Genomic DNA, 26,308 nt, shown 5'->3' on the forward strand with positions numbered 1-26,308 from the left:
TCATCCAGTCTAAACTAGAGCTATCACTGAAGTTGATTAATACCCCAAAACGCCGCCTCTCATTATGACTTATCATTGTATGAAGTTTTATACTATTCCATCTAGTAGTTCTAAAGTTACTGTCCAGACAAAAGTTTGACAAAAAAAAACACAGAAAAAGGCAATAACTCTAAGGCTAAAATAGTGTAGTGATTCATGTACTCTGAACTCCTTCTCATTGTGCTGTACCAAGTTTTATTACATTCCATCCGGTAGTTTTCAAGTTATGCTCCGGACAAGAAAAAAGTAACAAAGGGCAATAACTCTGTAATTGGCTGAAATAGAATTGCTGTTCCTGTACACTTCACTCCCTCTCATTATGATCTATCACTGTATGAAGTTTTATTAAATTCCATCCAATAGTTTTCAAGTTATGCTCCGGACAAGAAAAAGTAACAAAGGGCAGTAACTCTGTAATTAGCTGAAATAGAATTGCGGTTCCTGTACACTGCACTCCCTCTCATTATGATCTATCACTGTATGAAGCACTGCACTCCCTCTCATTATGATCTATCACTGTATGAAGTATTATTAAATTCCATCCAATAGTTTTCAAGTTATGCTCCGGACAAGAAAAAAGTATCAAAGGGCAGAAACTCTGTAATTAGCTGAAATAAAATTGCGGTTCCTGTACACTGCACTCCCTCTCATTATGATCTATCATTGTATGAAGTTTTATTAAATTCCATCCAATAGTTTTCAAGTTATGCTCCGGACAAGAAAAAGTAACAAGGGGCACTAACTCTGTATTGGCTGAAATAGAATTGCGGTTCCTGTACACTGCACTCCCTTTCAGTATGATCTAGCACTGTACGAAGTTCTATTAAATTCCATCCAATAGTTTTCAAGTAATGCCCCGGACAAGAAAAAAGTAACAAAGAGCACTAACTCTGTAATTAGCTGAAATAGAATTGTGGTTCCTGTACACTGCACTCCCTCTCATTATGATCTATCACTGTATGAAGTTTTATTAAATTCCATCCAATAGTTTTCAAGTTATGCTCCGGACAAGAAAAAAGTATCAAAGGGCACTAACTCTGTAATTAGCTGAAATAGAATTGCGGTTCCTGTGCACTGCACTCCCTCTCAGTATGATCTAGCACTGTATGAAGTTTTATTTAATTCCATCCAATAGTTTTCAAGTTATGCTCCGGACAACAAAAAGTAACAAAGGGCACTAACTCTGTAATTAGCTGAAATAGAATTGTGGTTCCTGTACACTGCACTCCCTCTCATTATGATCTATCACTGTATGAAGTTTTATTGAATTCCATCCAATAGTTTTCAAGTTATGCTCAGGACAAGAAAAAAGTAACAAAGGGCAGTAACTCTGTAATAAGCTGAAATAGAGTTATGGTTCTTGTGCACTGCACTTCCTCTCATTGTGCTTTACCATTGTATGAAGTTTTAATAAATTCCATCAAGTAGTTTGCAAGTTAATGTCTGGAAAAAAAATTGACAGTAAAAAAAACAAATAAAGGGCAATAACTCTGTAATAAGCTAAAGTAGAGTTATGGTTCTTGAACACTGCACTTCCTCTCATTGCGCTTTACTATTGTATGAAGTTTCAATGAATTCCATCCAGTACTTTTCAAGTTATACTCCGGACACAAAAAAAAAGTAACAAAATGCAATAACTCAGTAATAAGCAAGAATAGAGTTATGGTTATTGTACACTGCACTTCCTCTCATTATGCCCTATCATTGTATTAAGTTTAATCCAATTCCATCCCGTAGTTTTTAAGTTATGCTCCGGACAAGGTAAATTACAACGGACTGACTGACAAACCGACCACAGGGTGACTCCAATATACCCCCTTCAAACTTCGTTTGTCGGGGGGTATAACTAGTAAAAGTATGTTCTGACCCTGATGATATTATTCATTCAATGGCTGTTTATTTAATCGGTATTCTGCATGTACTATTCGTTCTTTAAACCAATGCATCCTTGTCAAAATCCAATATGCACCAGGGATTGTGCAGCAACTTTTGTCTCGCTTTTCCTTTCTGTTTCATTATCAAGTTAGAATATTTCCGGAAATAAACAAAAACATTTAATGTTCCCACTACCAATTTTCCTATATTGTTCTTTTTGATAAATGGCAAAGTAATCAAACTGTTATGTAAAATAATCATATTGTACAGTGGCAATGATTTATGTCTAACAGTTCTCCTTTTTTACTTTTATTTAAATTGACATTAAGTAAGTGTTTACCAGTTCTCACGCTTTTAAGACCATGTGTGCTATGAATATTGTTTACTTTTCTGCTATGCATTAAAATCTTAAAGAATAAATCCTTATTTTTAGCCGAAAATTAAAATGCAATTTAACAAACTTAAAAACAATTCAATTTCAACTGATATTTTAGCAGTGTTGTTTTTCAAAGCCATAGTTAGCGAAAACTGACGAAGGTATTCATTACATAAATTAGTGGATGCCTTTGGAGTTATTTACCTCATTGAGTTTGACTGCTGCTAATTGACAAGGTTACCAGTCAGATACAGATTAATAATCCCTTGTCATAATTTTTTAAAAAAATCAGCCATTTCAATATTGCTTGATCTAGCCAATGCAAAAACTGAATGAGTAATTGCGATGTTTTTGACTGCTGGGACAGGGGCATAATACTGCATGATTGACAGAATATTTACAATTTGCTAAAAATTGTTGGCGATGTCAATATCAGTTTGATGTTATGAATGGGCGAAGTCTTGAAATCTAAGGCAACCAGTTCGCTAAGATTGACCCTTGCAAGAGCCCTGTTATAGCAATTTTGACTATTTGAAGGGTCATAATCCAGTCATGCATGAGCGGATCTGGGTGGTTTTCCAAAGGAACAGAGGTATCATCAATATTTAACTACTGTCCAAGTTTGGTGAAGATCAGATAAACAAGAGCCCCATGAGGGCCTATGTTCTATTGGTATGATTTTTATACAATATACAGGACTCACATTTAAAGGGAAGCAATCATATGTTTTTAAGGGCAATTGGAAAGAAAGTTGCCTTCTTTATAAGGAAAGAACTACTACAATAAAACATAACTATCGGAACAAAGTTGTCTCCCTTAAAAATAGTTATGTAGGATTGCAGGATTTCAAGGGCCATAATCCAGTCATGCATGGGTAAAACAGGGAAGTGAGCTCCCATGGATATCTAACTAATGTATAAGTTTGATTGGGATACAATCAAAACTGACGACTTGAACATGTTTACAAGCTATTTTTTACAGACGAATAGATGCACAAATGGACGCACTTACGACCTACAGGCACTGTGCCATAGCTAAAGCTCTTCTGGCCTATGTAGATAAGATATGCAGAGTAATGCACTTATAGGACAAACCCTGATTAGGCTGAGTAAGAAATAATAAAATTTAAGGCAATATATCCAATATGAGAGAAAACTAAACTTTTTTATGCAACATTAATATGTTATTTAACATTGTTCTGTACAATACATAGATATATTTGGACAAGTACACAGCTCCGAAAACCATATTGGATGAGCAGTTAGTCATTCTACCTAAAGAGCATCTGTCAATCCCTATTTTCATTCAGAACCTTTTTACGCATATCAGTCTTTATCATAGGTTTAACATGGGACCAGTGAATTGTACAGTATGAAAATATACAGAATCTTTTGTACGTGCATGTGTCCCGAAACAAAAATAAATTGTTCGGTCATGTGTTGAAAATGAGAGTCTACAATAATTATTGGACATTTAAATTTGGTAAAGAATAAAGTAAACATTATCTCCCTATTACCATATCATTTCCCATCTTTCTTCGTTTAATGTGTGGGCGGAAGTTGTCCCCATATCGCACAAAGTAATAGTAGGACAGAAGGCGTTCAAGGGGCTTTCTGATGATGTTGATGTACACTGGAAGGCGGTCATTGTAACCCAGCCTGAAAAACAAGAGAAATTGTTTAAGAAAATATAGAAAATTACATATAATTGTAATTTAAAATAAAAGTCTACTTCATACCGTCCTGACTCCACAGGGGGATCTTTCTGTGGGTATTTCGTCTCTTTCTGGTACTTTAACCAGACTAAAAACTTGCACAAATGCAACTTTTTTTGCTGTTAATGTATCTATCGCTGCTCTTCAGGGTTTCATTTTAACAAGCACCCTATGCATCTATTATATATCTATCAAGAATATTACAGCGGATAAAATATTTTTTACGGTGTGTTTTTCTGGAGAAGTTGCAGATGAAATCCACTTCATTACTTCCAGGAAAAGTTATGATTGCCAAAAAAAACTTTCTAATGCTAAGACTGCTGTAGAAATTTGAACTATGTAACTAAGTTAGAAAAAAAGAAGTTTATATGGCTCCTCAGCAATAAAGATAAGTATGTGATAACTCACTTGTCTAACTAATATTTGAATGTTACCAGTAAAAACTTGATTGATTACGTAGCATTTCAAACACTGCCGCTCTAGCCTGTTGCTTATGTATGTACTTCAAAATTTGTCTGGGCGACAAGTATCAGTATGGAATAGATTGATGTATAAGTATTTTATGTTCTTTATTAACTCCATTTTTTAAGTATCATTCTCTGTCCTAGCCAGTATGGTTTAGCAGGATGACTAACACCCCTTGATAGCTTCTCATAACCCTTCTACCCTACTTCCAGAATGTTTAAATCATGCCGCCTGCAGAATATGTGTATTTATTATTTTAATCTTTCTACTATCTTCTCTCATAATTATAAAATTAATTTCATGTCTAAGCCTCTCACTTTGATATATTTTTCATAATGTTCAGAAATGTTTTATATTTGATTACATCAAAACAGCCGCTAATTGACATTTAACAAGTGCATTACTTGTAATGTTGGTCTTCCAATAAAAATAAATACTTAACTAAGATTCACATTCAAACATGGCTAAATCTAATTAATTTCTGATAGTTCTGTAATTCAAAACTTTCATGAATTTCCGACAGAAATGTAATTTAAAACTAAATGATCAAATAAAAGTACATTTCTTTCTTTTGATCTGTATCAATGAATAAATAAAAATACAAGAAGAAAAACTGACAGACGGATATTTAATATATTCAGATTTATCAAAACATTTTAAATTAATACCAGTAAGCTATATTAAGTTTGGTTTAAATATAAATTTTCACTAAGTCACATACTTTCTGTCTGTATTGTTACTTAACTAAATATTTACACAATGTTTTCATGTACAATGATTCTCTGTACTATGTTACCAAAACAGTTCTTAAACTAATCTAAACTGAATTGGTAAGACTTTTACAAAGTAAATTCTCGAGTTTTAGTGATTTCCCTAAGGCTCCCTACAGTTTTGTTTTGAATAGGAAATGTCTGATAAAGGGAGTTAGAGATATTAGCTTATTTATAACTCTCGTCATAGAACAACTATTGTATACTCTTTATTTCCACTTATCAGTGATTATACATGTTAAGTTAATGGCATGTTAATTTAATTAATAGATTGCATGATAAAATATTTTGGTTTAAACAGAATGTATTCATATGTTGTTAATATATCAGCATATTACAAGTATACAGGGTAAAGGATTGGAGAGATAGCTTAGAGCTAATATTAAGACATCTCTCCTTGCGTTTAAACCAAAATATTTTGATTTACTCATCCTATGCAATTGATGTATAAGTTTATTAGATATTTATTTTATTTTAGTTGTTTAGTTTTGTAATATGTATGCATTGAATTGTCTGTAAACACTATATGGTATATTTATTTGTCCACATGGGACATGGCCTTCTGGATATTCTGTAAAAAAAAACTTGAAATATATTACTGATTTAAATAATTCATTCAAAATTGTCTGGATGATAAAAATGTCACATTCACAACCTTAATTATCTGAATGTTTTGACATGCAAGGGTTGGATCGATAGTTAAAAAACAGAAGTATTCAGTGGAGAGCCGAAACTTAACATCATGCAGTAATGTTTAGTTCATATGATAAAATTCTTAGAAATATTTAAAGATAAACAGAACAGTACTCATATTCTTATTTCATCCGGAACAATATGTCTGCCAGTCATACCATGGGGTATTCTAAAGAATACATTTAGGACATCTGGTTAGCAACAAATGGAAAATTAATTCATAAGTTTATGCCTAAAATGAAACAATGGCTTAACAGTGGAAAATCAAGAATATAATTTATATGAAAAATATTGAATATTCCTACAAAGTCTTGAAAGATAACACCCAAATCCTCCAGAGGATTATCAAAATATGCTGATAGTATCCTACTCTTCCTGAAATGTATAAACCCTATAATCCATAATAAAATATTATGATAAGTGTGGATGGAATCATTTTGAACTGGAAGCACCCTGAATTGGAAACCACTTAGAACATCATAAAATTATGTGGGTAAAACTCAAAGAATATGCATCTGATCAACAAAAACAAAAGCAGAAATGAACAAGTACCTAAAAATAGTGAATTTTATATATATTTGCAAGAGAGCTTACAACACATTTAAATCATGTGACTTATTCATCCATTTTCACATATAATGAAATCAAGCAATTGGACAACTGCTTTCCTCACCTGTAGGCATTTCATTGTCAAAGAATTAAACATTTCAAGACTCCAAATTAAGAAAAACTCCTCAAAAATAATTTATTTAAAACAAGTGATTTTGAAATCATCCCTATTGATTTAAGAATAAAGGAGCAGATACAAACAATTTGTAAGAGAAGTGAAAGTTGAAGAAGCAGGCACAGACTATCATATCCAAATGTAGCCAAATATCTAAATGACTTCTAGAGTAATGCTTTAGACAAAAAAGCAAAAGAAAATAACAAAGGACAATAACTCAAAACATATTGCAAATAGAGTGATGGTTCCTATTCACTGCACTTCTCTTCAATAGAATATATCTGTCTATATAGCTTTCAGTCAACTCCTCAAAGACTTTTGGAGTAATGCTCCGGAATAAAAATTAAATATAAAAAATAAACAAACTGCAAACATTTTAATAATACCAAAGACAGAGTTAAGGTTCCTTGGCACTGCACTTCTCCAAAATAGTTATATCTGTATATTAAGTTTAAAGACTTGAAGCATAAAAATGTATGGTAAAGGGGAGATAATTCAGTAAATATGTATGTCACCGGACAAGCAGCTACCTCATTACAACTTACTCAGTGTGTATATACAACGTGATCAATTATGTCACATAAGCTACGTCGGAAGGCCACATTTTGCTTAAAATAAAGACTTAAATCAAAGATAACTTTTCCTTTACTACACAATTTTAAATAAAACAAAGGGCAGTCTATTCCGCTTAAATAGCCCCACCTTTCTTTTATTACCAAAGTTTGATAAGGTGATTAGTTTCATCAATTATTTCGACAAACCTGTTTCCAAAATAAAATTTTGACAGTGCTCTGTCAGACGGCCGTATTGTGAAAAGGTTTGTCAAAGTGTTTTATGAAACTAAACTCTCAATCAAACTCTGGTAAAAGCCCGACGGTGGGGCTCCGTAAGCGGCGTAAAGTGTGCTATGTTTCATTGAAAATGGTGAAGAAAGAGTGAAGTTATCTTTGTTTAAAGTCTTCATGAGAAGCAAAATATTGTCTTCTGACGTAGCATTTATGACGCAAATTATCACGAGGTATACACACACTGTTACTGTAAGTTTAAAGGAGGATGATTCAGAAAGGACAAAATAGGAGTATGGTTATTGTGGATTGCACTTGTGCATATTTCCCTCTGTCTATGATTCGAGTTTAATTGAATTCCTATTAGTAGGCTTTTAGCTATTTCCCGGGCTAAGATGGACAGTTCAACATACAAATTCATACAAAGTGGTGACTATGTGCTTTCCTTTCTGGGAGCATTAAAGTTAATATGAATATGCATTGGGTTGAAACTCAAGATGAGATTTACTGTTGTGAGTTCTCATTTTTTAGTATTTAATTATATTGATTAAAGGGCAATTACTCTTGTGTTGTGCATTGACTTGATTTATATGATTTTAAGACTTGCACCATCACATTATAGCTTAAAACATTACATTTAAGTTTCAATAATTTCTGTCCTCTGCCTTAATTTACATACTAATGGCTGAGGATGGCCAAATTTCAGTTGTCTTTAGTACTTAAAGGGCAATAACTCTTGTTTTACTGCCCCATTTAGATTGATATAGTGGATACACCAGCCCACTGTGGTTATACACACTTGACATAAGTTTCATTGATAACAATTTATGTCCAGTAGTTACATGGCAATGGCTCCAATTTGATGGACAGACAATGTAAAATCTATATCCCTCCACTGAAATATTTCGAAATGGGATAATAACATGACATCTACAGCAGATAAGATGATCCCCTCCCACTCTCCCTCTAGAGAAAATATGAATATATCACAAGACCAGTCTTAAATAACTTTATTATGTTGTTTCTATACTATGGACAATAAAATTCGCCGCGAATCAACCTTTTCAGAAAGCTTTTAAAACATTAAAATGTTATTATTCATTTATTTAAAAATAAATATATTAAAGTTTCCACACAGGGCTCAACTTCAAATTGCCAGCAATACATCATCATTAGAGTAGAGATAACATTTTGTATCAAAGTGTTATGCATCATAAATGTCAAAGAAAATAGGAAATAATGACCATGGATATATACAACAATTAGGGGTCGGTTACATTTTATGGGATCCGACATGAAAAAAAATTGAGTGAATTGTGAACAAAATGCTTGTTACAATCATAAAACATCATTAAAAGTTTAACATAGAGCTCATTTGTTAATATCTATTTAAAAAAAGTGACAAACAAGCTCTATTTTGCAGAAAAGCGTTAGTAACACAATTAAAATTAATCTTATTTTAGACTTGTATTTACACACCTACGTTCAAATGGGAATCTGCCAGTTGCTGTCTGGAGGTTAAAAAAACTTGAAATGATTCAATTTCAACAAAGTTTAAAAAAAAAATGTTGCCAAACATAAAATCTGTGAGCGAGTCCCAATAACAATTCTGCAGAAACCGAGAGCCAAATCTAATCAGTCATCAAGTTCTTCACTGATTCATGAAATACAGCAAAAGCCATGTGTGCAAAAAAAAAGACTGCATGGGAAGGAAGAGACAAAACTAATTGTGGTAAGAGAAACGTGGTTAAAATGTTCCTTTTTAGAACTGAAAGATGTTTCCCGTTTTAGGAACTGCAAAAAAGCATATATTTGATCATCCAATACAAAAAGAAGAGCTGTCGCAGGAGAGCACGCTCCACTTTACACTGCTTTGTCTTAGAAATGTATGCATTTAACGTTATAATGTTATACATGCTTGTCAAATATATCATAATAAAATTATATGAATAAAATATGAGGATAAAACAGAGTTATGTCACCTAATTGTGTGATGGCCCTAAAGACGATTCAATGAATAATATTGGAGATCCGAGTTAAATCCCAAGTTGCCCTAAAACTTTAACCAAACTTTCAAATGATCAACGGCCATAATTAGTATTTAGATATGGAATTATGTTATGTAATTGTGCCATGTCCATGAACAATTGTGTGAAGTATTAAATTTATTTGGACTAATGGTATTCTAGATAAAATGTATTATACAATGTATGATGCAGTGAGAAAAATGCGTGAACAATCAGGTAATGAAAGTTTACACCATAGATAGGATGCAGTGAATACATGTAAAAATCGGCAGCCATTTCAATTTATTGGTTTTGACGAATTTTAATGAATCATGAAAATGGCAAAGGTTATTAAATAGTTCAGTACATGTACATAAATAATAAAATAACAACCCCAATGTCGGTCTCCTCGAAGCCCTAAAATTATTAGTAAATTCAGCCAGAAACGGACTCCGAATTTTTTTTTTCAAAAGCCTAATACTAATGTAAGAGGCAGGCATTTTTTTTTAAAATGAACTTCTGGGTATAAAAGGGTGTGTTATACACAGTTTTACACGGTAATCAAAAACATGCCATATAATGTGCCATACAGAGTTGTCTTACTTAAATTGTGTGAGGGTCCAGAACAACTGTGCAAAGTAGGAAGTTCCTTGAATGACCAGGAACCAAGTTCAAACCAAAAGTTGCCCTAAAACTTACCAAACTTTTTAAGTCACCAAGAGCCATAATTTGTATTCAGGATAACATGGAGTTATGTAACCTTATCGTGTGATGACCTTTAACAATGAAGTCAATTGATTGAAGGGTATTGGTGTTATAAGTGAAAATTTCAACTAGAACTTAAACTATGTGCACTCAAAACTTTAACATTTATAAGTTCCTATGTCAATCAGGGGCCATAATTTGTATTTAGGATGCTATGGAGTATTCTAACCTATTTCAGTGCTCCAGCTAGCCCGTTTTTCAATGGCGCAGCGCCCGTGCCCCTTTTCTTACCGCCCTGCCCTTTTTTTGAGTAGTGCCCTTTTCACAAATACTCTATTAGGGCCAGTTATTCCGTTAGTGCCCTTTTTACTATTGAAATCATTATGAAAGAGCAGCAGCCCTTAATCTGCTGTCATAATTGAGACAAATTACGTAATACTTATGATAATAGTGTTCCCGCTAGGTGTCACCATGCCACCATTGTCTGCTTAAAATGTGCCGTACTGCCCTTTCATCTTCCCATGTGCCTTGTCCAAGTCATACGACAGCTGAGTGTGTACTTGTGTAGTGAGCAGACGACCTGTGTATTCATAATTTGTCATCTTCTAATCCAATAATTAGGAAGAGCTAAATACGGGAACATCGACAGGAGGCGGAGCTATTTAATGTCAGCCAATCAGAATATACATTGAGAACTCGTTCATTCCATCATGAAAGTTCATAAAATGCGATAGAAAATGTGAAGGGATGGTGAAAAGAGTTGTCAAGCACAAATCTTTAAAAATAATTGTTAATTGTATTGTACTGATGATACTCGCCATTTTAATTAAAAATTGTTGATTTGAAGCAGACGGTCACTGCCGATTTGTAAACATAAGAAAGGTGGCGCTGACACAATCAAATACATCACCTTTTCAGTAAAAGTTTTGAAAGTTAATTTCTAAAATATTCATGATAAAAATTTCTTTGTTACCCACAAAAATATGTTGATGTTTTATGTACCATGTCCACGATCTTGTCAAAATTCGCCGAAACCGCCATTTTGTCAGAACATTTTTTCGGAGTTATTTTATCAATGCTCTGTTTTATAAGTGATTTTTTTAAACCAGGGAAGTGATTTTTACTGTCATTTTATTCTAAAACATCAGCATATTAAACATTATTTTACCAAAGACAATCAAATAACAGCCAGGCTGAATGTAACATTCGTACCCAATCGCGATCGTACCAAACTAAGATTCTTCTCCAACATATATCTTTTTTTGTATCTATTTATTTGATTGCTTCAAATGTTTAACTGTGTTTGTTTTTTTCTTCATTTTACATATTTTTTAGGAGAAATATGTGACATTGCACTAAAGAAGACTCCAGACAAGTAGAATCATACTACCACAGACAAAAAGACAAATTTTAATTTTAATATTAAAACACACCCTTCTAATTTTAGAGAAAAAACAACAACACCATTTTGTATAAGTCTGAAAATCATGAAAAATGATTTAAATTGAGTATGTAAACAAAACAAATTCTAGGGGCAGACCCCCCCCCCTAAAAAAAACAACAAAAAAAACAACCTTGTGACAGGGATTGACCCCTCCCACCACCCCCACCCCCCCAATCGCCCCTACACGACTCGTGTAGCTTGTCCTTTTCAAAACTCCACCCTGCCCTTTTCAAATCCTGGCTGGAGCACTGTATTTGTAATGGTCTTGAACAAATGTGTGAAGCATGAAATACATGTAAATTGAATGCAGGGTATTGGGTATATAAGTCAAAATGCTAACTTGTCTCAAACACTGTTTAAGACATTAACCTAATTTTGTTCCTCAGCCAATCAGAGGCCATAATTTGTATTTAGGATAGTGTTTGAAAATTGGACTCCATCAAATGGAATCGGACCAAGTATTGTAATTCACTATCGGACAATAATCAAAAGTTAATAATATCCTTTGGGAATGCAGTCTTTATACATATCGTGATCATTTAAATGGTTTAACCTGGAATCAGTCACTAGTAAGTGTGACAATATAGTCATGCTGTTTGGAACAGTTAATAAATTCCCATAAACTTTTACTGTCTTAATAACTTAATGAAAGAACACAAACATCAAAACACACTGCATCAAGGAAAGTATCTTAACATTTCATCCATGTAAAACCATATTTAATAGTTGTTTACCTTCAATAACTTATTATATTGAAAATTTCTTAAAGGGACTATACACCAGATTGGCACCAAAAAAAGTTTTGTTTTTTTTCTGTAACGAATCTCAGGACAATTATTTAATAAAATGTTTTACTCTTTGATGTCATAATTGTAAAAAAAATACCAAAATGTAAAAAAAAAAAAATGAGTCGGAGACCGAGTTCGAACTGGTGTCGCCAAAATTGCAGTCCACTGTGCTACAAAGGCTTACACTTATCCATTGGAATATTTAAGCTATATACCTAACTTGGTAATATCATGTGATAACATAATCTAGCCAATCACGTATAAGAATGAATTCTACTAGGTAGACATATATATAATAATCTTTTTAAAAGGAATAATACGAAAAAACTGCGAAAAATAAATTAATTATAAACTATGTGGTAATTCAGTTTATAGTTAGTTTCAATGCATTGAACACATGGATACCAAGTTTATGTCAGTTTTCGACAATTTTCTTTCTTTTTTTCGCTTTTTCATCATACGGTGTATAGCCCCTTTAATTTCATTAAACTGTTCACAACAAAGTTAATTAAAAACAATATCAATAAAGGTTTCATAAACAGAATGTATCGAGCCTGGATTCCCCAGGAATTACAGGTGAAACATAAAAGGTATTGGTTTTATAAGTGAACATGCCAACTTGCCCTAAAACTTTAACTGGACAGGGATGCTGGGGCGAGTAGTACAGCCCTCCTTATTGTTCTAAATTTTCAAACTCTGTAAAATGTGCACGCCCTAATAAACACACCTGGGGTATTTTTCTAGGGTCTATTTTTTGGGCACGCAGTGTTCTCAAAAAGACACATGCCTAGCACATTTAATAGGACATTTACAATCCATTACAATCCATTATTATCCTAAAAATTGTTTTATATTTGCTTGTGATGGACCAATTGTAATACATATGGTACATTTCAATAAATAAATTTTCTGCTTAACATTTCTTTTGTCTTACATAAGGTGTAAGAGATACAGGAACACAAGCATGTGCAGGGTTCATTAATGTCAGTAGAATGAGGCAAAAAGGCAAAACAAAACCACAACTATTTTAATATTTTCCTGAGCAGATAAAGTGAATGGCCGTAACCAAAAGCAGCACTAAAACTGCCATAAAGGGTGTGAAATTATAAGCCTGGTTTCTCATATAGCTAGGGAAAGTAATTCTTCTTTGCCCACAGATATCTTCCCCAAACTCATCAGCCATGTAAAGGCGTTTATGTGAAAATCACCACATCATGAAAGAATTGTCAGCAGAAAACTATGATTAACTGAAGACTTAATATTCAGACCAACAACACTAAAGCTTGGAAAATGTATTTGATCCTAGTTGAAATCTGGCTATCTGGTTCAAGTTGAAGGAAATTGATGTTATTCAAGATTACCCTAAGGACTTCCTTATTTCACACAAGACGGCAGCAACACTGGCAGTAACAAGAGGCCAACAGTGCCCGCACTTTAATACAGTAAATAAAGACCCAGCTAATTGAATGTTATCCGCTTGATTAGATACCTCCCCTGCAGTTGTATAATTTTATCCAGGCAGAATATCTGATAGTCCTGGGAGACACGTGGAAATGAACATTGGAAAGCCAGATTGTATGACAAGATTCACAAGGGACAGCGATGGATGGAGACTGTTTTCATCATGTTCCGTAGCAAGGCATCGGAATTTCAGATTCTGCAGTTCCAAAGTAATCAAGCTCAATGTTCTGTTATTCTATTTTAGGTTTCAATAATAAGTGAGTAACCTGATTAAAAAAAATCTTATAATATGCCGCATAATATTTTTGATAGCTCAATTAAAGTAAAATTGGAGTAAAATATGATTACCCAGTGTATCCAATTACAGGACAGGAATTTTTATTTATATTTGTAATTTCTACTAAAATAACAAGAGTATCACTGTTAGCGAAGGATGCTCCCAAAACACCCATTTAAAATAAAAAGGCAGAAATTGTAATACAATGTGCTGGTAAACGGTGAATGGTTGTAGCATTTTTGTAGAAAAGTTGAACAGCACCCATTTTCGAAAAACCTCAGGTTAATCGGAGATAACTTAATAAGTATGCAGGATATATTAATTATGATTTTTTGGCACAGGCCTTCCTCTTATTGCCATCTATCTAAATTTCAAGTTTCATTGCAATCCTGTATAAGTATTTTTAACGATGTGGCCTGGACAAGCACAAATTTCCGAAAAATATCAGGTTAAGTGAAGATAACTAAAGAAATATGTCACAAAGGATAATGGTTCTTGTGCACGCCAAGTACCAGTATATATCACGTTTCTAGAAATCTCTCCAAGATATGGCCCAGATAAGCGACAATTATGAAAAAATGGTTAAGGGGAGATGACATAATAAATATGCATGATAAGATTATGGTTCTTGTGCACTGCAATTCTCTCATTGTCATCTAACTATATACCAAGTTTTATTTAAATCCCACCAGCAGTTATTCTAGGGTGTGACTGACGGATGAACAGAAAGTCAGACAGTAGGACAAAGTGGTGACTATATGTTCAACCTTTTTGGGGCATAGTAAAATCATTTCACTGAGAATTCAACGTTAAACACTTAAATGCAAAATTGGCATTTACATTTTACTAAAAATGAATATGCCAATTTTGCATTAAAGTGTTAACTGTTGAATTCTCAGTAATGTCACGCATTTACACAAGACAACACAGCTCAAATTTGCAAATAAATACTTGTATCTTTATGCAGTTTTCAGATTACTCCCATTGTTCCAGTATTTATTTCATCTTTATCACACTTCAGAAAGTACTAGCCTAATGCTAGGTAATTTAAATCTATATTCATCTATCATGTTGACAAGTTAAATACATAATTGCTGAGAATAATGTCTCATAAGCAGCAAACTATATCAATATAGCCTGATTTACATCATAATTAACCCTTTAACACTCTCAGCTTTCTTATCGAATGTTGTTGATCAGGCAAAGTGTGCTGAATACCGTACATATCCTAACAGATTGACGGGTACATATCATAATAGATTGAGTACGGTACATATCATAATAGATTGAGCACAGTACATATCATAATAGATTGAGCACAGTACATACCATAATAGATTGAGTAAGGTTCCTATCATAATAGATTGAGCACAGTACATACCATAATAGATTGAGTATGGTATACATCATAATAGACTAGTACAGTACATACCATAATAGATTGAGTAAGGTTCCTATCATAATAGATTGAGTACGGTACCTATTATAATAGATTGAGTACAGTACATATCATAAAAGATTGAATACGGTATATATCATAATAGTTTGAGTGCGGTACATATCATAAAAGATTGAGTAACATATATATACCATAATAGATTGAGTATGGTACATACCATGAAAGATTGAGTATGGTAAATATCATAATAGATTGACTGTACATATCATAACAGATTGAGTACGGTATATATCATAATAGATTAAGTATGGTACATACCATAATAGATTAAGTATGGTACATACCATAATAGATTAAGTATGGTACATAACATAATAGATTGAGTATGGTACATATCATTATGGATTGAGTACCGTATATACAGTACACTCCACGCGGAACTACCACTTCCCGTTTTCCTTGGTGGATTTTCGTCATCGCGGACATGAAATCCAATTTATCGAAATCTGCTTTTCTCTGCGTTTTCACTCGTTCACCCTCCGAGGCTGATCAGTGCAATGTATAATTACAATCTCCGCGTTACTCGGGAGTGAAAACACCGCGAAACTCTGAGGAAACCGTCTCCTACTGTACATGTATCCGATTTTGTGTAATATATTTGAATATTGTTCTGTATTTGTGTTGTTTCAATATTTTTCATACTTACTTGCACATAATACGACTGGTAATCCTTTGACAGAGCAAAAAATGCAATATATGTCGACGTCAATTTTTGAGCCATATCTTACTCATTTGACTTTAGTCCCAGTTACTGTTAACATTCTGTTTGCTACGTATATTCAATTAATTTCTGTTAACTTTTTTACATTTAAACCTCCAGATAGCTAAAAAAAAATATGCATTTTTCGCAACAACAAACATGCCAGATAACCAAAAGTAGTCTAAATTCAGCGCACAATACGTCACTACGAAATTTGCATATCACGTGACTTCCACATTGTCAAAAATACTAGATTGTGTTTCATACAATTAATTTCTAATTATTAACTAAGAAGTAATGGTTTCAATATCTTTTAAACACAATATTCATACTAACACCATAACTTTCATAAAATAGTTCAATTAAAAGCTGAATTATATTCATTTAGAGAAGGAAATAGATTACGACAATATCTTCATACAGATGTTGATTGAATCGGCAATATTTTTTAAACACAGAACATGAGTTACCTTCATACTTTTTTACCATCAATGCAATTAAAATATCATCTGGAATGCGGATAAAACAACTGATATGTATCACAAAAGAAATAGTGACAGGGAAAATATTCACATTTACATGGTACTCAACACCTGCATTACTCCAATCCAATTTAGTTCTCAACAACACAAAAAGAGGATAACGTAATAATGGTAAACAAACAAACATGTGGTGTTATATCTTAAATGTGTGGATATCATTCAGCAATTAACGAATATTAGTTAAAAGGTAAATAAATAACCAAACGAGATATAGACGTATTGTTTTATTGATTATGTCTTCCTTCTTTCTTTACGAGAAAAAAAGATTTTTATAAACGGAATAACTGCAAATGTTATCATTTATTTTCAATAGTAGCACGTTAGTAGCAAAGCATACAACTTGAAGTTCCGCTTTGAGGCCAATAAAACAACACCATCACTGGCGATACTGGCAATATAACCCTCGTCGGAAAACGAGCAACTCGGCAAAAACTTGGCAGATTTTAGCGAGAAAAGCGGTTATCTACTCGGCAGATGTCCGCGATAAATTAAAAAACCCTCGGAGTGACTGAGGAAAGTGGTAGTTCAGCGTGGAGTGTACTGTACTATAATAGATTGAGTACAGTACTTACCATATTAGATTGAGCATGGTACATACCATAATAGATTGACGGTACATATCATAATAGATTGAGTACTGCACATATAATACATGTAACAGATTGAGTACCGTACAAGACATAACAGTTAATTTTCCTGCAAGGACATTTTCATTAGGCCAATCATCGAGTAATTACTGTCCAACAATTCTACACCTTATAATGTCAATACAATTTGACATCCACCAGTCTAATTATTTTTAACTTTCATGAGCTCAGAATCATTTTTCCTCAACCAGACACATGCCAGTTACAAGTGATATATACATAAATAATATCAAAATTGTCATATTTCAGCTTCAATGATACATTATAGAGTCAGTTGTTAATGAAATAAGATTTTAATGTTTCATTTTGTCAGGTCAGATACTGCAGCAGGTTCCCCATGTTGTAGATGATCCACACTCAGCACATGCCGATCAATATCCATATCACTGATAAAACTATCTGGTTCAATTTCATTGAAAACCATTAGTAATTGAACTGATTTCAGCAATGGAAACATGCCTTTTTTTTATATATATTTTGGAATATACTTGTTCAAATAACAAGAATTTTTTATTTTATCTTTTTAGTTATTGAACAAAACTGACTTTAAGTAACTTTACTTTACAGACAAGAGTACTGTCGAGGGAAAACCACTGCTCATCTGTGCTTGCATTTTCATTCAAACATGGGTCATAACTCAATATTTATTATAACCAGAGTAATGGGCATTGCTATATACATGTAAATGTTATCTCTGGCAACATGTTTACCAAGTTTCATTTGAATATCTTAAACCATTTTTTAGTCATTGCCAAGGTTGTTGCATTAGGTTGAAGCCACAGCGGCCTTAGACAACAAGAAGGCTGTCACAACAGCCTTCCCTTATTTATTTGAAAACCAGATGATACACACTTACTGAATTTAAAATGACTTACTTTTGGAAGTTGATATAGTAGAAATGGCCGTGATATATAGCTGGTCTTTTCTCATACCATTCTGTAATATTCTGTATAAAACGCATCTGAAAAGAAAACCAGCTTATATTTTAAGAATGACCTAAAACTGGCAAATTAGTCTTAATCAACAGCACATTGTGTCTTAGACATAAAAACTTTATATTAGCCTCACATTTTGAGTAATGTGCGAGTGTAAATACAGTAAATGTATACTTATAAATCCTAACGAAACTCCATCATGAAATACGAATGAGTAATTATTTAAGGAATGAATTGCAGGCTTGATGTCATTATCGGGGATATGAACGCAATTGGGCTGGTCAAAGTGTGTGGAGTCCGAAGGACTCCACAAGTACTTTGACCAGCCCAATTGCGTTCATATCCCCGATAATGACATCAAGCCTGCAATTCATTACTTATATTTACACCAATAGTTCATTATTTCATTCAAGAATTGTAAAAAAAAAACTTAATTTCATTTAAGAAAAACTTTCAGTAACCCATTCCTACCCATTCTGTAAATAGAATGACCCGGAAGCATTTTTTTAATGACGTCACAATATCGCGGGAAAAGATCAACCACTTGAAATCACTTTTAAACGTAAAATTCAAACAGTTATGGCAACTACACATTTAAAATTTAAAAAACTAACACTTTCTAAAATGTTGATTTATATTTTACGGGACCTCCTGACACAATACAAACAATAGCAAGATAAATATTTTTCATGTATATTGTTATGCAATGAATTGCGATCCGAACATATCCGAAGATGTTGCGTTCATCGATTGATGAACGCAATTGCCGAAATGACGTTCATTTAAGGAATGGAAGTTGAGGTGTAAATATAAATAAATGAGTTGGCATGTTCATGTGTGCATTGCATGACATTTGTAACAGTAATAGAAAAAACAATATTTAACAATAATAAGCATTACATGTGAAGGTGTAACATCTAGCGTGATATGTACTGAAGTTTATCTTAGTATCAAGTTGTATTTTAGAATATATAGTAAACAAGCGAAATGAATAGTATTTGTATAGAATGGTCAAATATATACAATAGGAGTTTCGTCCAATAGATATAAGAGCATCATGGACATTTCTTAGCATCAAAAGACAATACAATGTAATACACAATCGGTTAATGAATTTTTTTAGGATGGTGCAGAGCAATCAGGGGTCCAGTGCGTATATGTACAAAGTCAAATTGATACAAAGCATAACAAAAAAGAATAACATGCTGTAACTCTTTAACATAATAACCGTTGTCGGCGCCTATTTAGTAGGGAAGGTCAGGTAACCTGAACCAAATGCATATTGTAAGCCTGAGAAGAGTATTTGTTACATGCAATACACAATGTGGACATTTCATAGCATTAAAAGGACAATATAATGTAATGCACAAAAATAAATGAAATTCAGACATGAGCACAAATAAATGAAGTGGTTTGGGTAACCAGACCTTACTTACAAAATTTGTGCCGACCCTACCGAATTTATAGTTAGTTGTAAAAAAAATATATTTTTTTTAAGTGTTTGTTTTAATATGTTGTTTAAAACCTTTAAAGCATTCCACAGAAGAATGATTTTTCCACTATTTTCCAATGACAATAACGTTTTTATATAAAGCCTAATAATTTTTTTTTTTTTTTTTAAAGTCTACCTACCCTAAGCCTGCCACCCTTACCTTAACCAGACCACTTTTTTGGCCTTAGTACATGAAAGCGCATGGCAAAAACAATATAGTCTTATTCTATGAGCAACACAGCAGACAAAAGTGTATCGAAATCTGGTAATGGTAACGCGTGAGTAATGTACACCTCCCTACAAAGCAAGCGACACACATTTAATTTCAACACTAGCCTTCTGCTTGAATAATGTGTTACAACAGAAAATGATGTCATGAACACAAAAAATTATGACATCATCTTGCTGGGTATGACATCACAATTTAAGGTTAGCCATTCATCATTAAATGATTGATACAAAAAAATGCTAATGGTAAGGTTTCATTTTAAAGTTACAAAATGTTAAGTTTGAATAGTTTTTAAGTTTTCACCGAGAGCTTTTTTATATAGGCATTAAGTTGTTTAAGAAACAGATTAATAAAATTGCTATATAAACATAGATTAATTTTGTTTTATGACCTCCCTTTAATATATCATATCATAATACTGGTGTTTTTATGGAGTTATTAAAAAATGTAATCAATTAAAAATAAATATAATGGTTAATCAATATAAATAAAACATAGAAACAATTTTGATGTCAATATCTTAAATGCATTAACACATCCTCGCATCCTAATGATGTATGAAGAAATCAAAAAAGTGAATGCCGTTATTAGTATAGGGTTATGTTGTCATTATTACTGGATATCATCGTGCATTCTACTTATAAACAGGATTAAATCGATCGATATATCTTTTGTTTTAATCTTCCAGGTTCTACATTTCTGCAATGCACGTAGTGATGGAAATGGCATTAATTTGTGGTATTTGGTTCGTAAACAAATCAGTTAAAACAGGTATAATTTGTTTGCTATTTGTTAGCAGAACAAGCATGTGATAAAAAGAATCTGACACTCTCCATCATATAATACAAAATCATGATCATCTCAATGAGGAAATATGTTAGTAAGCTTGCCAAAGGCTCACTTACTAACATATTTCCTGAACTCGTTGAATAAAATATTGTTTTATATGACAACTAGTGCCATATCCTGTAAAAAAATGTATTTGTACCAGTTGACATTTAAAACCCTTAAAGATTTAGGACAAAGTTTTTATTTGTACATGTATTTCTGTATATAAACATAAATTGGATTTTTTTGTATACAAACATGAATGGGAAAACAATCATTATTCTGTTATTTGCCAAAATTAACGTCCAATCCTAAAGATTTTATATATATAGTCAATTGTTATATCCTTATATATATAAAACCCTTACCCTAACCTTATTTGTATAAATTTTTGTTCTATAATAAGATACATCTAAATTTGAGTCTACATAAATTCTATAAATAACAATTACTGCGTTCATCTATGTACATTGTATATAAACTTCAGTAACTGATGTTCATACTAAAGGGAATTTACCAAAACACAAAGACAAAATTAATATAATCCAATAGAGAGACTGGGTATGCATGTTTTTAAGACACCTGCATGTTAATTCATACTTGAGAATATTGGCGCTGCATAACTAACTAAATGTAGTAATATACAAGCACCATTCAGCTAACATTGATAACATCAGCAGAACTTTTGCCCTGTAATCAAATGGTGACCACATAATTCCACATAATTATAGTTTTTGCAGCAAATTTATTTACATTCTTTTCTGTTTTAGCATACCTACCAATCTAGGTACCAGAAGAAGGAAATAATTACCCCCCCCCCCCAAAAAAAAATAAATAAATACATTTGTCTATTGAGGCATCCAGGTCGTTAAAGGTAAAAATATCTTTACAGTGAATATGTATTGCTATATTAGATCTAATAAAACTTAAATTCCAAATTTGTGAATTACCTGATCAGGAATGGACATGGTATGAGCATTTCTCGAGATGTTCACATGAAGCACATGGTACTTGTTGCGGTAACAAAGCTCGTAGGCAATGCCTGCAAACGAGGTACTTCCTGTCTTTGGTACTCGGTTGTAGATCACTAGCTGGTCTTCCCCACCAAACACGCCCAGATCCTATAAGATATATATACGTTAACTCTAGCTAGAAATATCCAAGCTCTACAAGATATAATAAACAATCATTTTAAAAAGAAAATTTCGGGAGATATGAATTATTCAAGATTCCAGAAAACTTTACCACCAAAATTCCAAATTCTGGAAAAATTGAATTTAAGTAAAACTGACATTAAAATACTTCACCAAACCTTCAATGTGGTTAGATTTACATGTATGTTCTTATCAGAAGTTCTAACAGTTGATAATTGTTAATCTTGAAAAACAGCTTGGGGTCTGGTTGGGGGCAGAAGGGGCATTTTGGAATTTCAGAAATTTATCTGAAATGTTAGACCCCCTTCCCTGTATAATGAAATTACATTGTTAAAAAGGTTGGAAACAGAATACACATGTATAAAGAAAACTACAATCAATCAGAATGACTAAAACCGAGCATTTGATTTTCACTTCCACCATTTATAAGAAGAAATAAAAATGACATAACATTGAGAAAGAATATCGACCAATCATGTTTTTTTTCATAGAACACAAACCTACCATGTCTGAACTCTCTGTCAAGTGTCTCCTAACAGATTTGCTTTGGAACCGAGACAAGTGATCCCCTGAAATAAAGAATGATTCTACAATATAATCCACTCTTAAACACATAATTTGTTTACAAAAAGGAACATTCTGTAAATTGGCTAAAGGGCAAGTTTTAGAAATTCGCATTTTATGAAAAACCACTATACATATATCTTGATAAGTGTTGTTCTGATGCCGCATCAATTATAATTGAAAATCTGTCGAAAAGGTCAGCATTGTCTATTATTGATAGCGCTATGTCAAAACAAATATTGCAAGGCTGTCTTTCAACCATTTTGAAACAATTTCAATCAAATTAACCATCAATTTACCACCATCATTAAAAATATCAATTTTGGTTACATGTATAATCATTTGTTTGTAACTGATAATGGAGGGTGGGGTTGAAATCCCCGCTTTGAAACTCATCTTTTGGACACCACTCATTGTACAACGTCACATTTAGAAAAATAACATGATTCACATAAACAAAGTTCTGTAATGCTAGTAGGAAGAAAGCTGTAAGTGTTGTTGTACAACGTCACATTTAGAAAAATAACATGTTTCACATAAACATAAAGTTCTATATGTAATGCTAGTAGGAAGAAAGCTGTAAGTGTTGTACATGACTCAAATAAATTCCAATGTCAAAAAACATATTTCAACATCAGATCAAATTATACCATAAAAAGAAACTGCAAAAAAGAGATGGAAAAATAAAATAACAATGACAATTCCAGTGTGTTACAAAGGTTTATGTTTTTATTTTAACGTATGCCATTTCTGTTCATTGACTTTTTACTTGTCACTTATTAATGATTTTTATTTCAATTTTGTCAGACCTTCATGCAGTATATGAGGTATTTCACCACCAAAACCAGGAAATTAAGTAGATGACTAGAGTTTGATTTCTTGTAGAGGCCCAACTTATAATTCTAAGGTTAATGCATATAGGTATCAGTGATTTTTTAAATTGTGCATTGACTCTAAACATTAAGCAAAAGTAGTAATATAGTGCCATTCATGAATATGTTTGTTTAATGAAAGGATCTGAAAGCAAGTTGTTTTGTGTAATCATGTTAGTATTTTTTACCATTTTAGCCCAAACAATGATTTTATACTATATATTTGGCCCACCACTATGATCACTGGGTATTTCCATGGAAAGGAATAGATTATTTATTTGTTCTACATATCTTGTAGGATTCTACATTCTCTGAAAAGGTGTCCAATGGTCTGTCCACAGGCATCTGAATCATTGTTTGTCACTAAAATGTTGTTTAAAACCATTTTGGGTACATGCAATGAGATAAACAACACATCTGAAGATATTTAGTGTCTTTGATATACAAAAAAGAAACAAGGTATTTAACTCAAACTTACCCGATTTCACAATAGAGTCCAGTTTTATGTAAATTTCTCAACCAACATATAAACAATCCATTTTGAAAGAAGTGTCAATTACCTTTAAAATGGTGTGCGATATGTTGGTATAACTATATTGTCTTTAGACAAACAAGCATAATTCAATGTCAAATTCTCATGTTTTTCTTTAGTCGGAAAGAGTACAGCAAATTAAAATCTTCAATTTTCCCCGTGTAAACAGTACTAAACACAGACCTATTAAAGTTATTTTATGCTTCAGTGTACAGATAAATTAATTCCATTCCTTTATATCACAATAAGACTAACACCACAGTTTAAGAAACAACCGTATCAGTCTTCAAATTAAATCCACTTTAAAATTTTGTTTGAGGCGAACATTTTCCTGACAGCGCTCAGATGTTTCTGATCAACCTCCAAAGAAGAGTATTTGACCCATCCAAGCTTGTGTGGCTCACATTCAAGCCGGTACAAAGATGTTAAATGTACAAGTCAATGACATCATCTGGGCGCTTGTCGGTGAAATGGCCGGGTGCCTACGAAATTTAAAGAGGATTTAGTTTAAAGACTGATACAGTTGTTTCTAACATTGTGATGTTAGTCTTTTCGTGATATTATGGAATGGAATTAATTTATCTGTACACTGAAGCATAAAATAACTTTAATAGGTCTGTGTTTAGTACTGTTTACACGGGGAAAATTGAAGATTTCAATTTGCTGTACTCTTTCCGACTAAAGAAAAACATGAGAATTTGACACTGAATTATGCTTGTTTGTCTAAAGACAATATAGTTATACCAACATATCGCACACCATTTTAAAGGTAATTGACTCTTCTTTTCATGTCACTTATTTAAAAATGGATTGTTTATATGTTGGTTGAGAAATTTACATAAAACTGGACTCTACCGTGAAATCGGGTAAGTTTGAGTTACATACCTTGTTTCTTTTTTGTATATCAAAGACACTAAATATCTTCATATGTGTTGTTTATCTCATTGTATGTACCCAAAATGGTTTTAAACAATATTTTAGTGACAAACAATGATTCAGATGCCTGTGGGTCTGTCTACATAATAAGAACAGAAATGACATTGATTTGAGTTTTGTAAACAAAAGTAGACATTGTACAAAAAAATGAAATGTGAGTTTCAAAGATGACTTTAAAATATACAGAATATATTTGTTTTGTATTATTTTTTACCTGCTGACTATTTCTATCACAAACATATGAACCTTGATTTTTTCATCATACAACTTACCTAAAATAGCCAATGTTTTATCCCGTTTCGCAACTTCATATAACAGAATTAAAATGAAAGTGCACAAGCCCAAAATGAACAAAAATAACTTGTTCTTTTTAAATTGAAAAATAACAGAAACTAATCCACGACACATCTGAAAGTTTGAATTGTGTTTCTGCAATAGAGTCATTGTGACACAATTTGAAGTATGTTCATCAAGCCATTTTATATCTTTCGAACGGACAATGTCATACACTGTTAACACGGAAAACCAATAAAATATTTGAAGCCAGCAGCGTACTTCGCATCGTTTTTCGCTAACTCCGAATGATTAATTCTACGTAGTTTCGAACTTTTAAACAAATGTTCATTTTCCAGTTATGCCATTGATTTTTCCGAAAGTACTATGTCTAGGTTTGTGGTTTCAGGTAAACTTAGAATTATCTTGGGTGAAATAAAAAAAAATCAATTAGAAAATAATTCGTCACTGCGGGTAAGAGTTTTGCATTCGGATATGTTTTTCTTTTTTCGACCTTCAAAACATGGCGGGATCCCCGGTTCGGAACAGAAAAGAAAGGTAAAAAAGAGCTTGGTCATTCTGTTTTGAATGTTTAAAGCAATTTCAACTCAAAAACTTCAAAAGGAACCCGGTTTAAAACGCTACAAAATCGCCATGTGGATTTTTAATGATATACAATTGAATCTATTTTCGGATTTATTTTTCGGATATAATTTAGAATATATTTTAACACTCCTTGCATTCAATTGATGGTGCCGATGGTGCCGAGTGTCATTGCCATTTGACAGATTTTGTATATTCATGTGAGGGGAACTAGTCATTTCGTACCCTGACCATTTCGTACCCTCCGATTTTTGATCATTTTGTACCCTTTAGATAGTAATTTTGTACCGGACCAATGGTCATTTTGAACCCTATATTTTATTATGCCCCCGAAGGTGTGCATATTAAAATCGCACCGTTCTTCTGTCCGTCCGTCCATGTGTCCGATAACTCGTGTCCGTGCTGTAACTTTCCCTTGTA

General features: G+C 32.8%; 2 protein-coding genes across 2 annotated transcripts in view; one reads left to right on the plus strand and one right to left on the minus strand.

Annotated features, from left to right (window-relative positions):
- The window catches only part of LOC128224158 (heparan sulfate 2-O-sulfotransferase 1-like), a 44,649-nt gene extending 19,072 nt beyond the window's left edge, over positions 1-25,577 (minus strand). Inside the window, exons 1-5 of the mRNA XM_052933877.1 lie at positions 25,285-25,577; positions 22,613-22,677; positions 21,905-22,075; positions 18,346-18,431; positions 3,807-3,948 (exon numbers count right to left, since the gene is read on the minus strand). Of these exons, the coding sequence (XP_052789837.1) occupies positions 3,807-3,948; positions 18,346-18,431; positions 21,905-22,075; positions 22,613-22,677; positions 25,285-25,456 (636 nt within the window). The 5' untranslated portion in view covers positions 25,457-25,577. The remainder of the gene's footprint in view (positions 1-3,806; positions 3,949-18,345; positions 18,432-21,904; positions 22,076-22,612; positions 22,678-25,284) is intronic.
- A 194-nt stretch (positions 25,578-25,771) lies between these two features.
- LOC128224248 (nucleoporin NUP188-like) overlaps positions 25,772-26,308 on the plus strand; it is a 61,045-nt gene continuing 60,508 nt past the window's right edge. Inside the window, 1 exon segment of the mRNA XM_052934048.1 lies at positions 25,772-25,843. Within this exon segment, the coding sequence (XP_052790008.1) occupies positions 25,809-25,843 (35 nt within the window). The 5' untranslated portion in view covers positions 25,772-25,808.

This window comes from Mya arenaria, chromosome 17 (assembly GCF_026914265.1).
Source record: "Mya arenaria isolate MELC-2E11 chromosome 17, ASM2691426v1".
In the NCBI taxonomy this organism is placed as follows: domain Eukaryota; kingdom Metazoa; phylum Mollusca; class Bivalvia; order Myida; family Myidae; genus Mya; species Mya arenaria.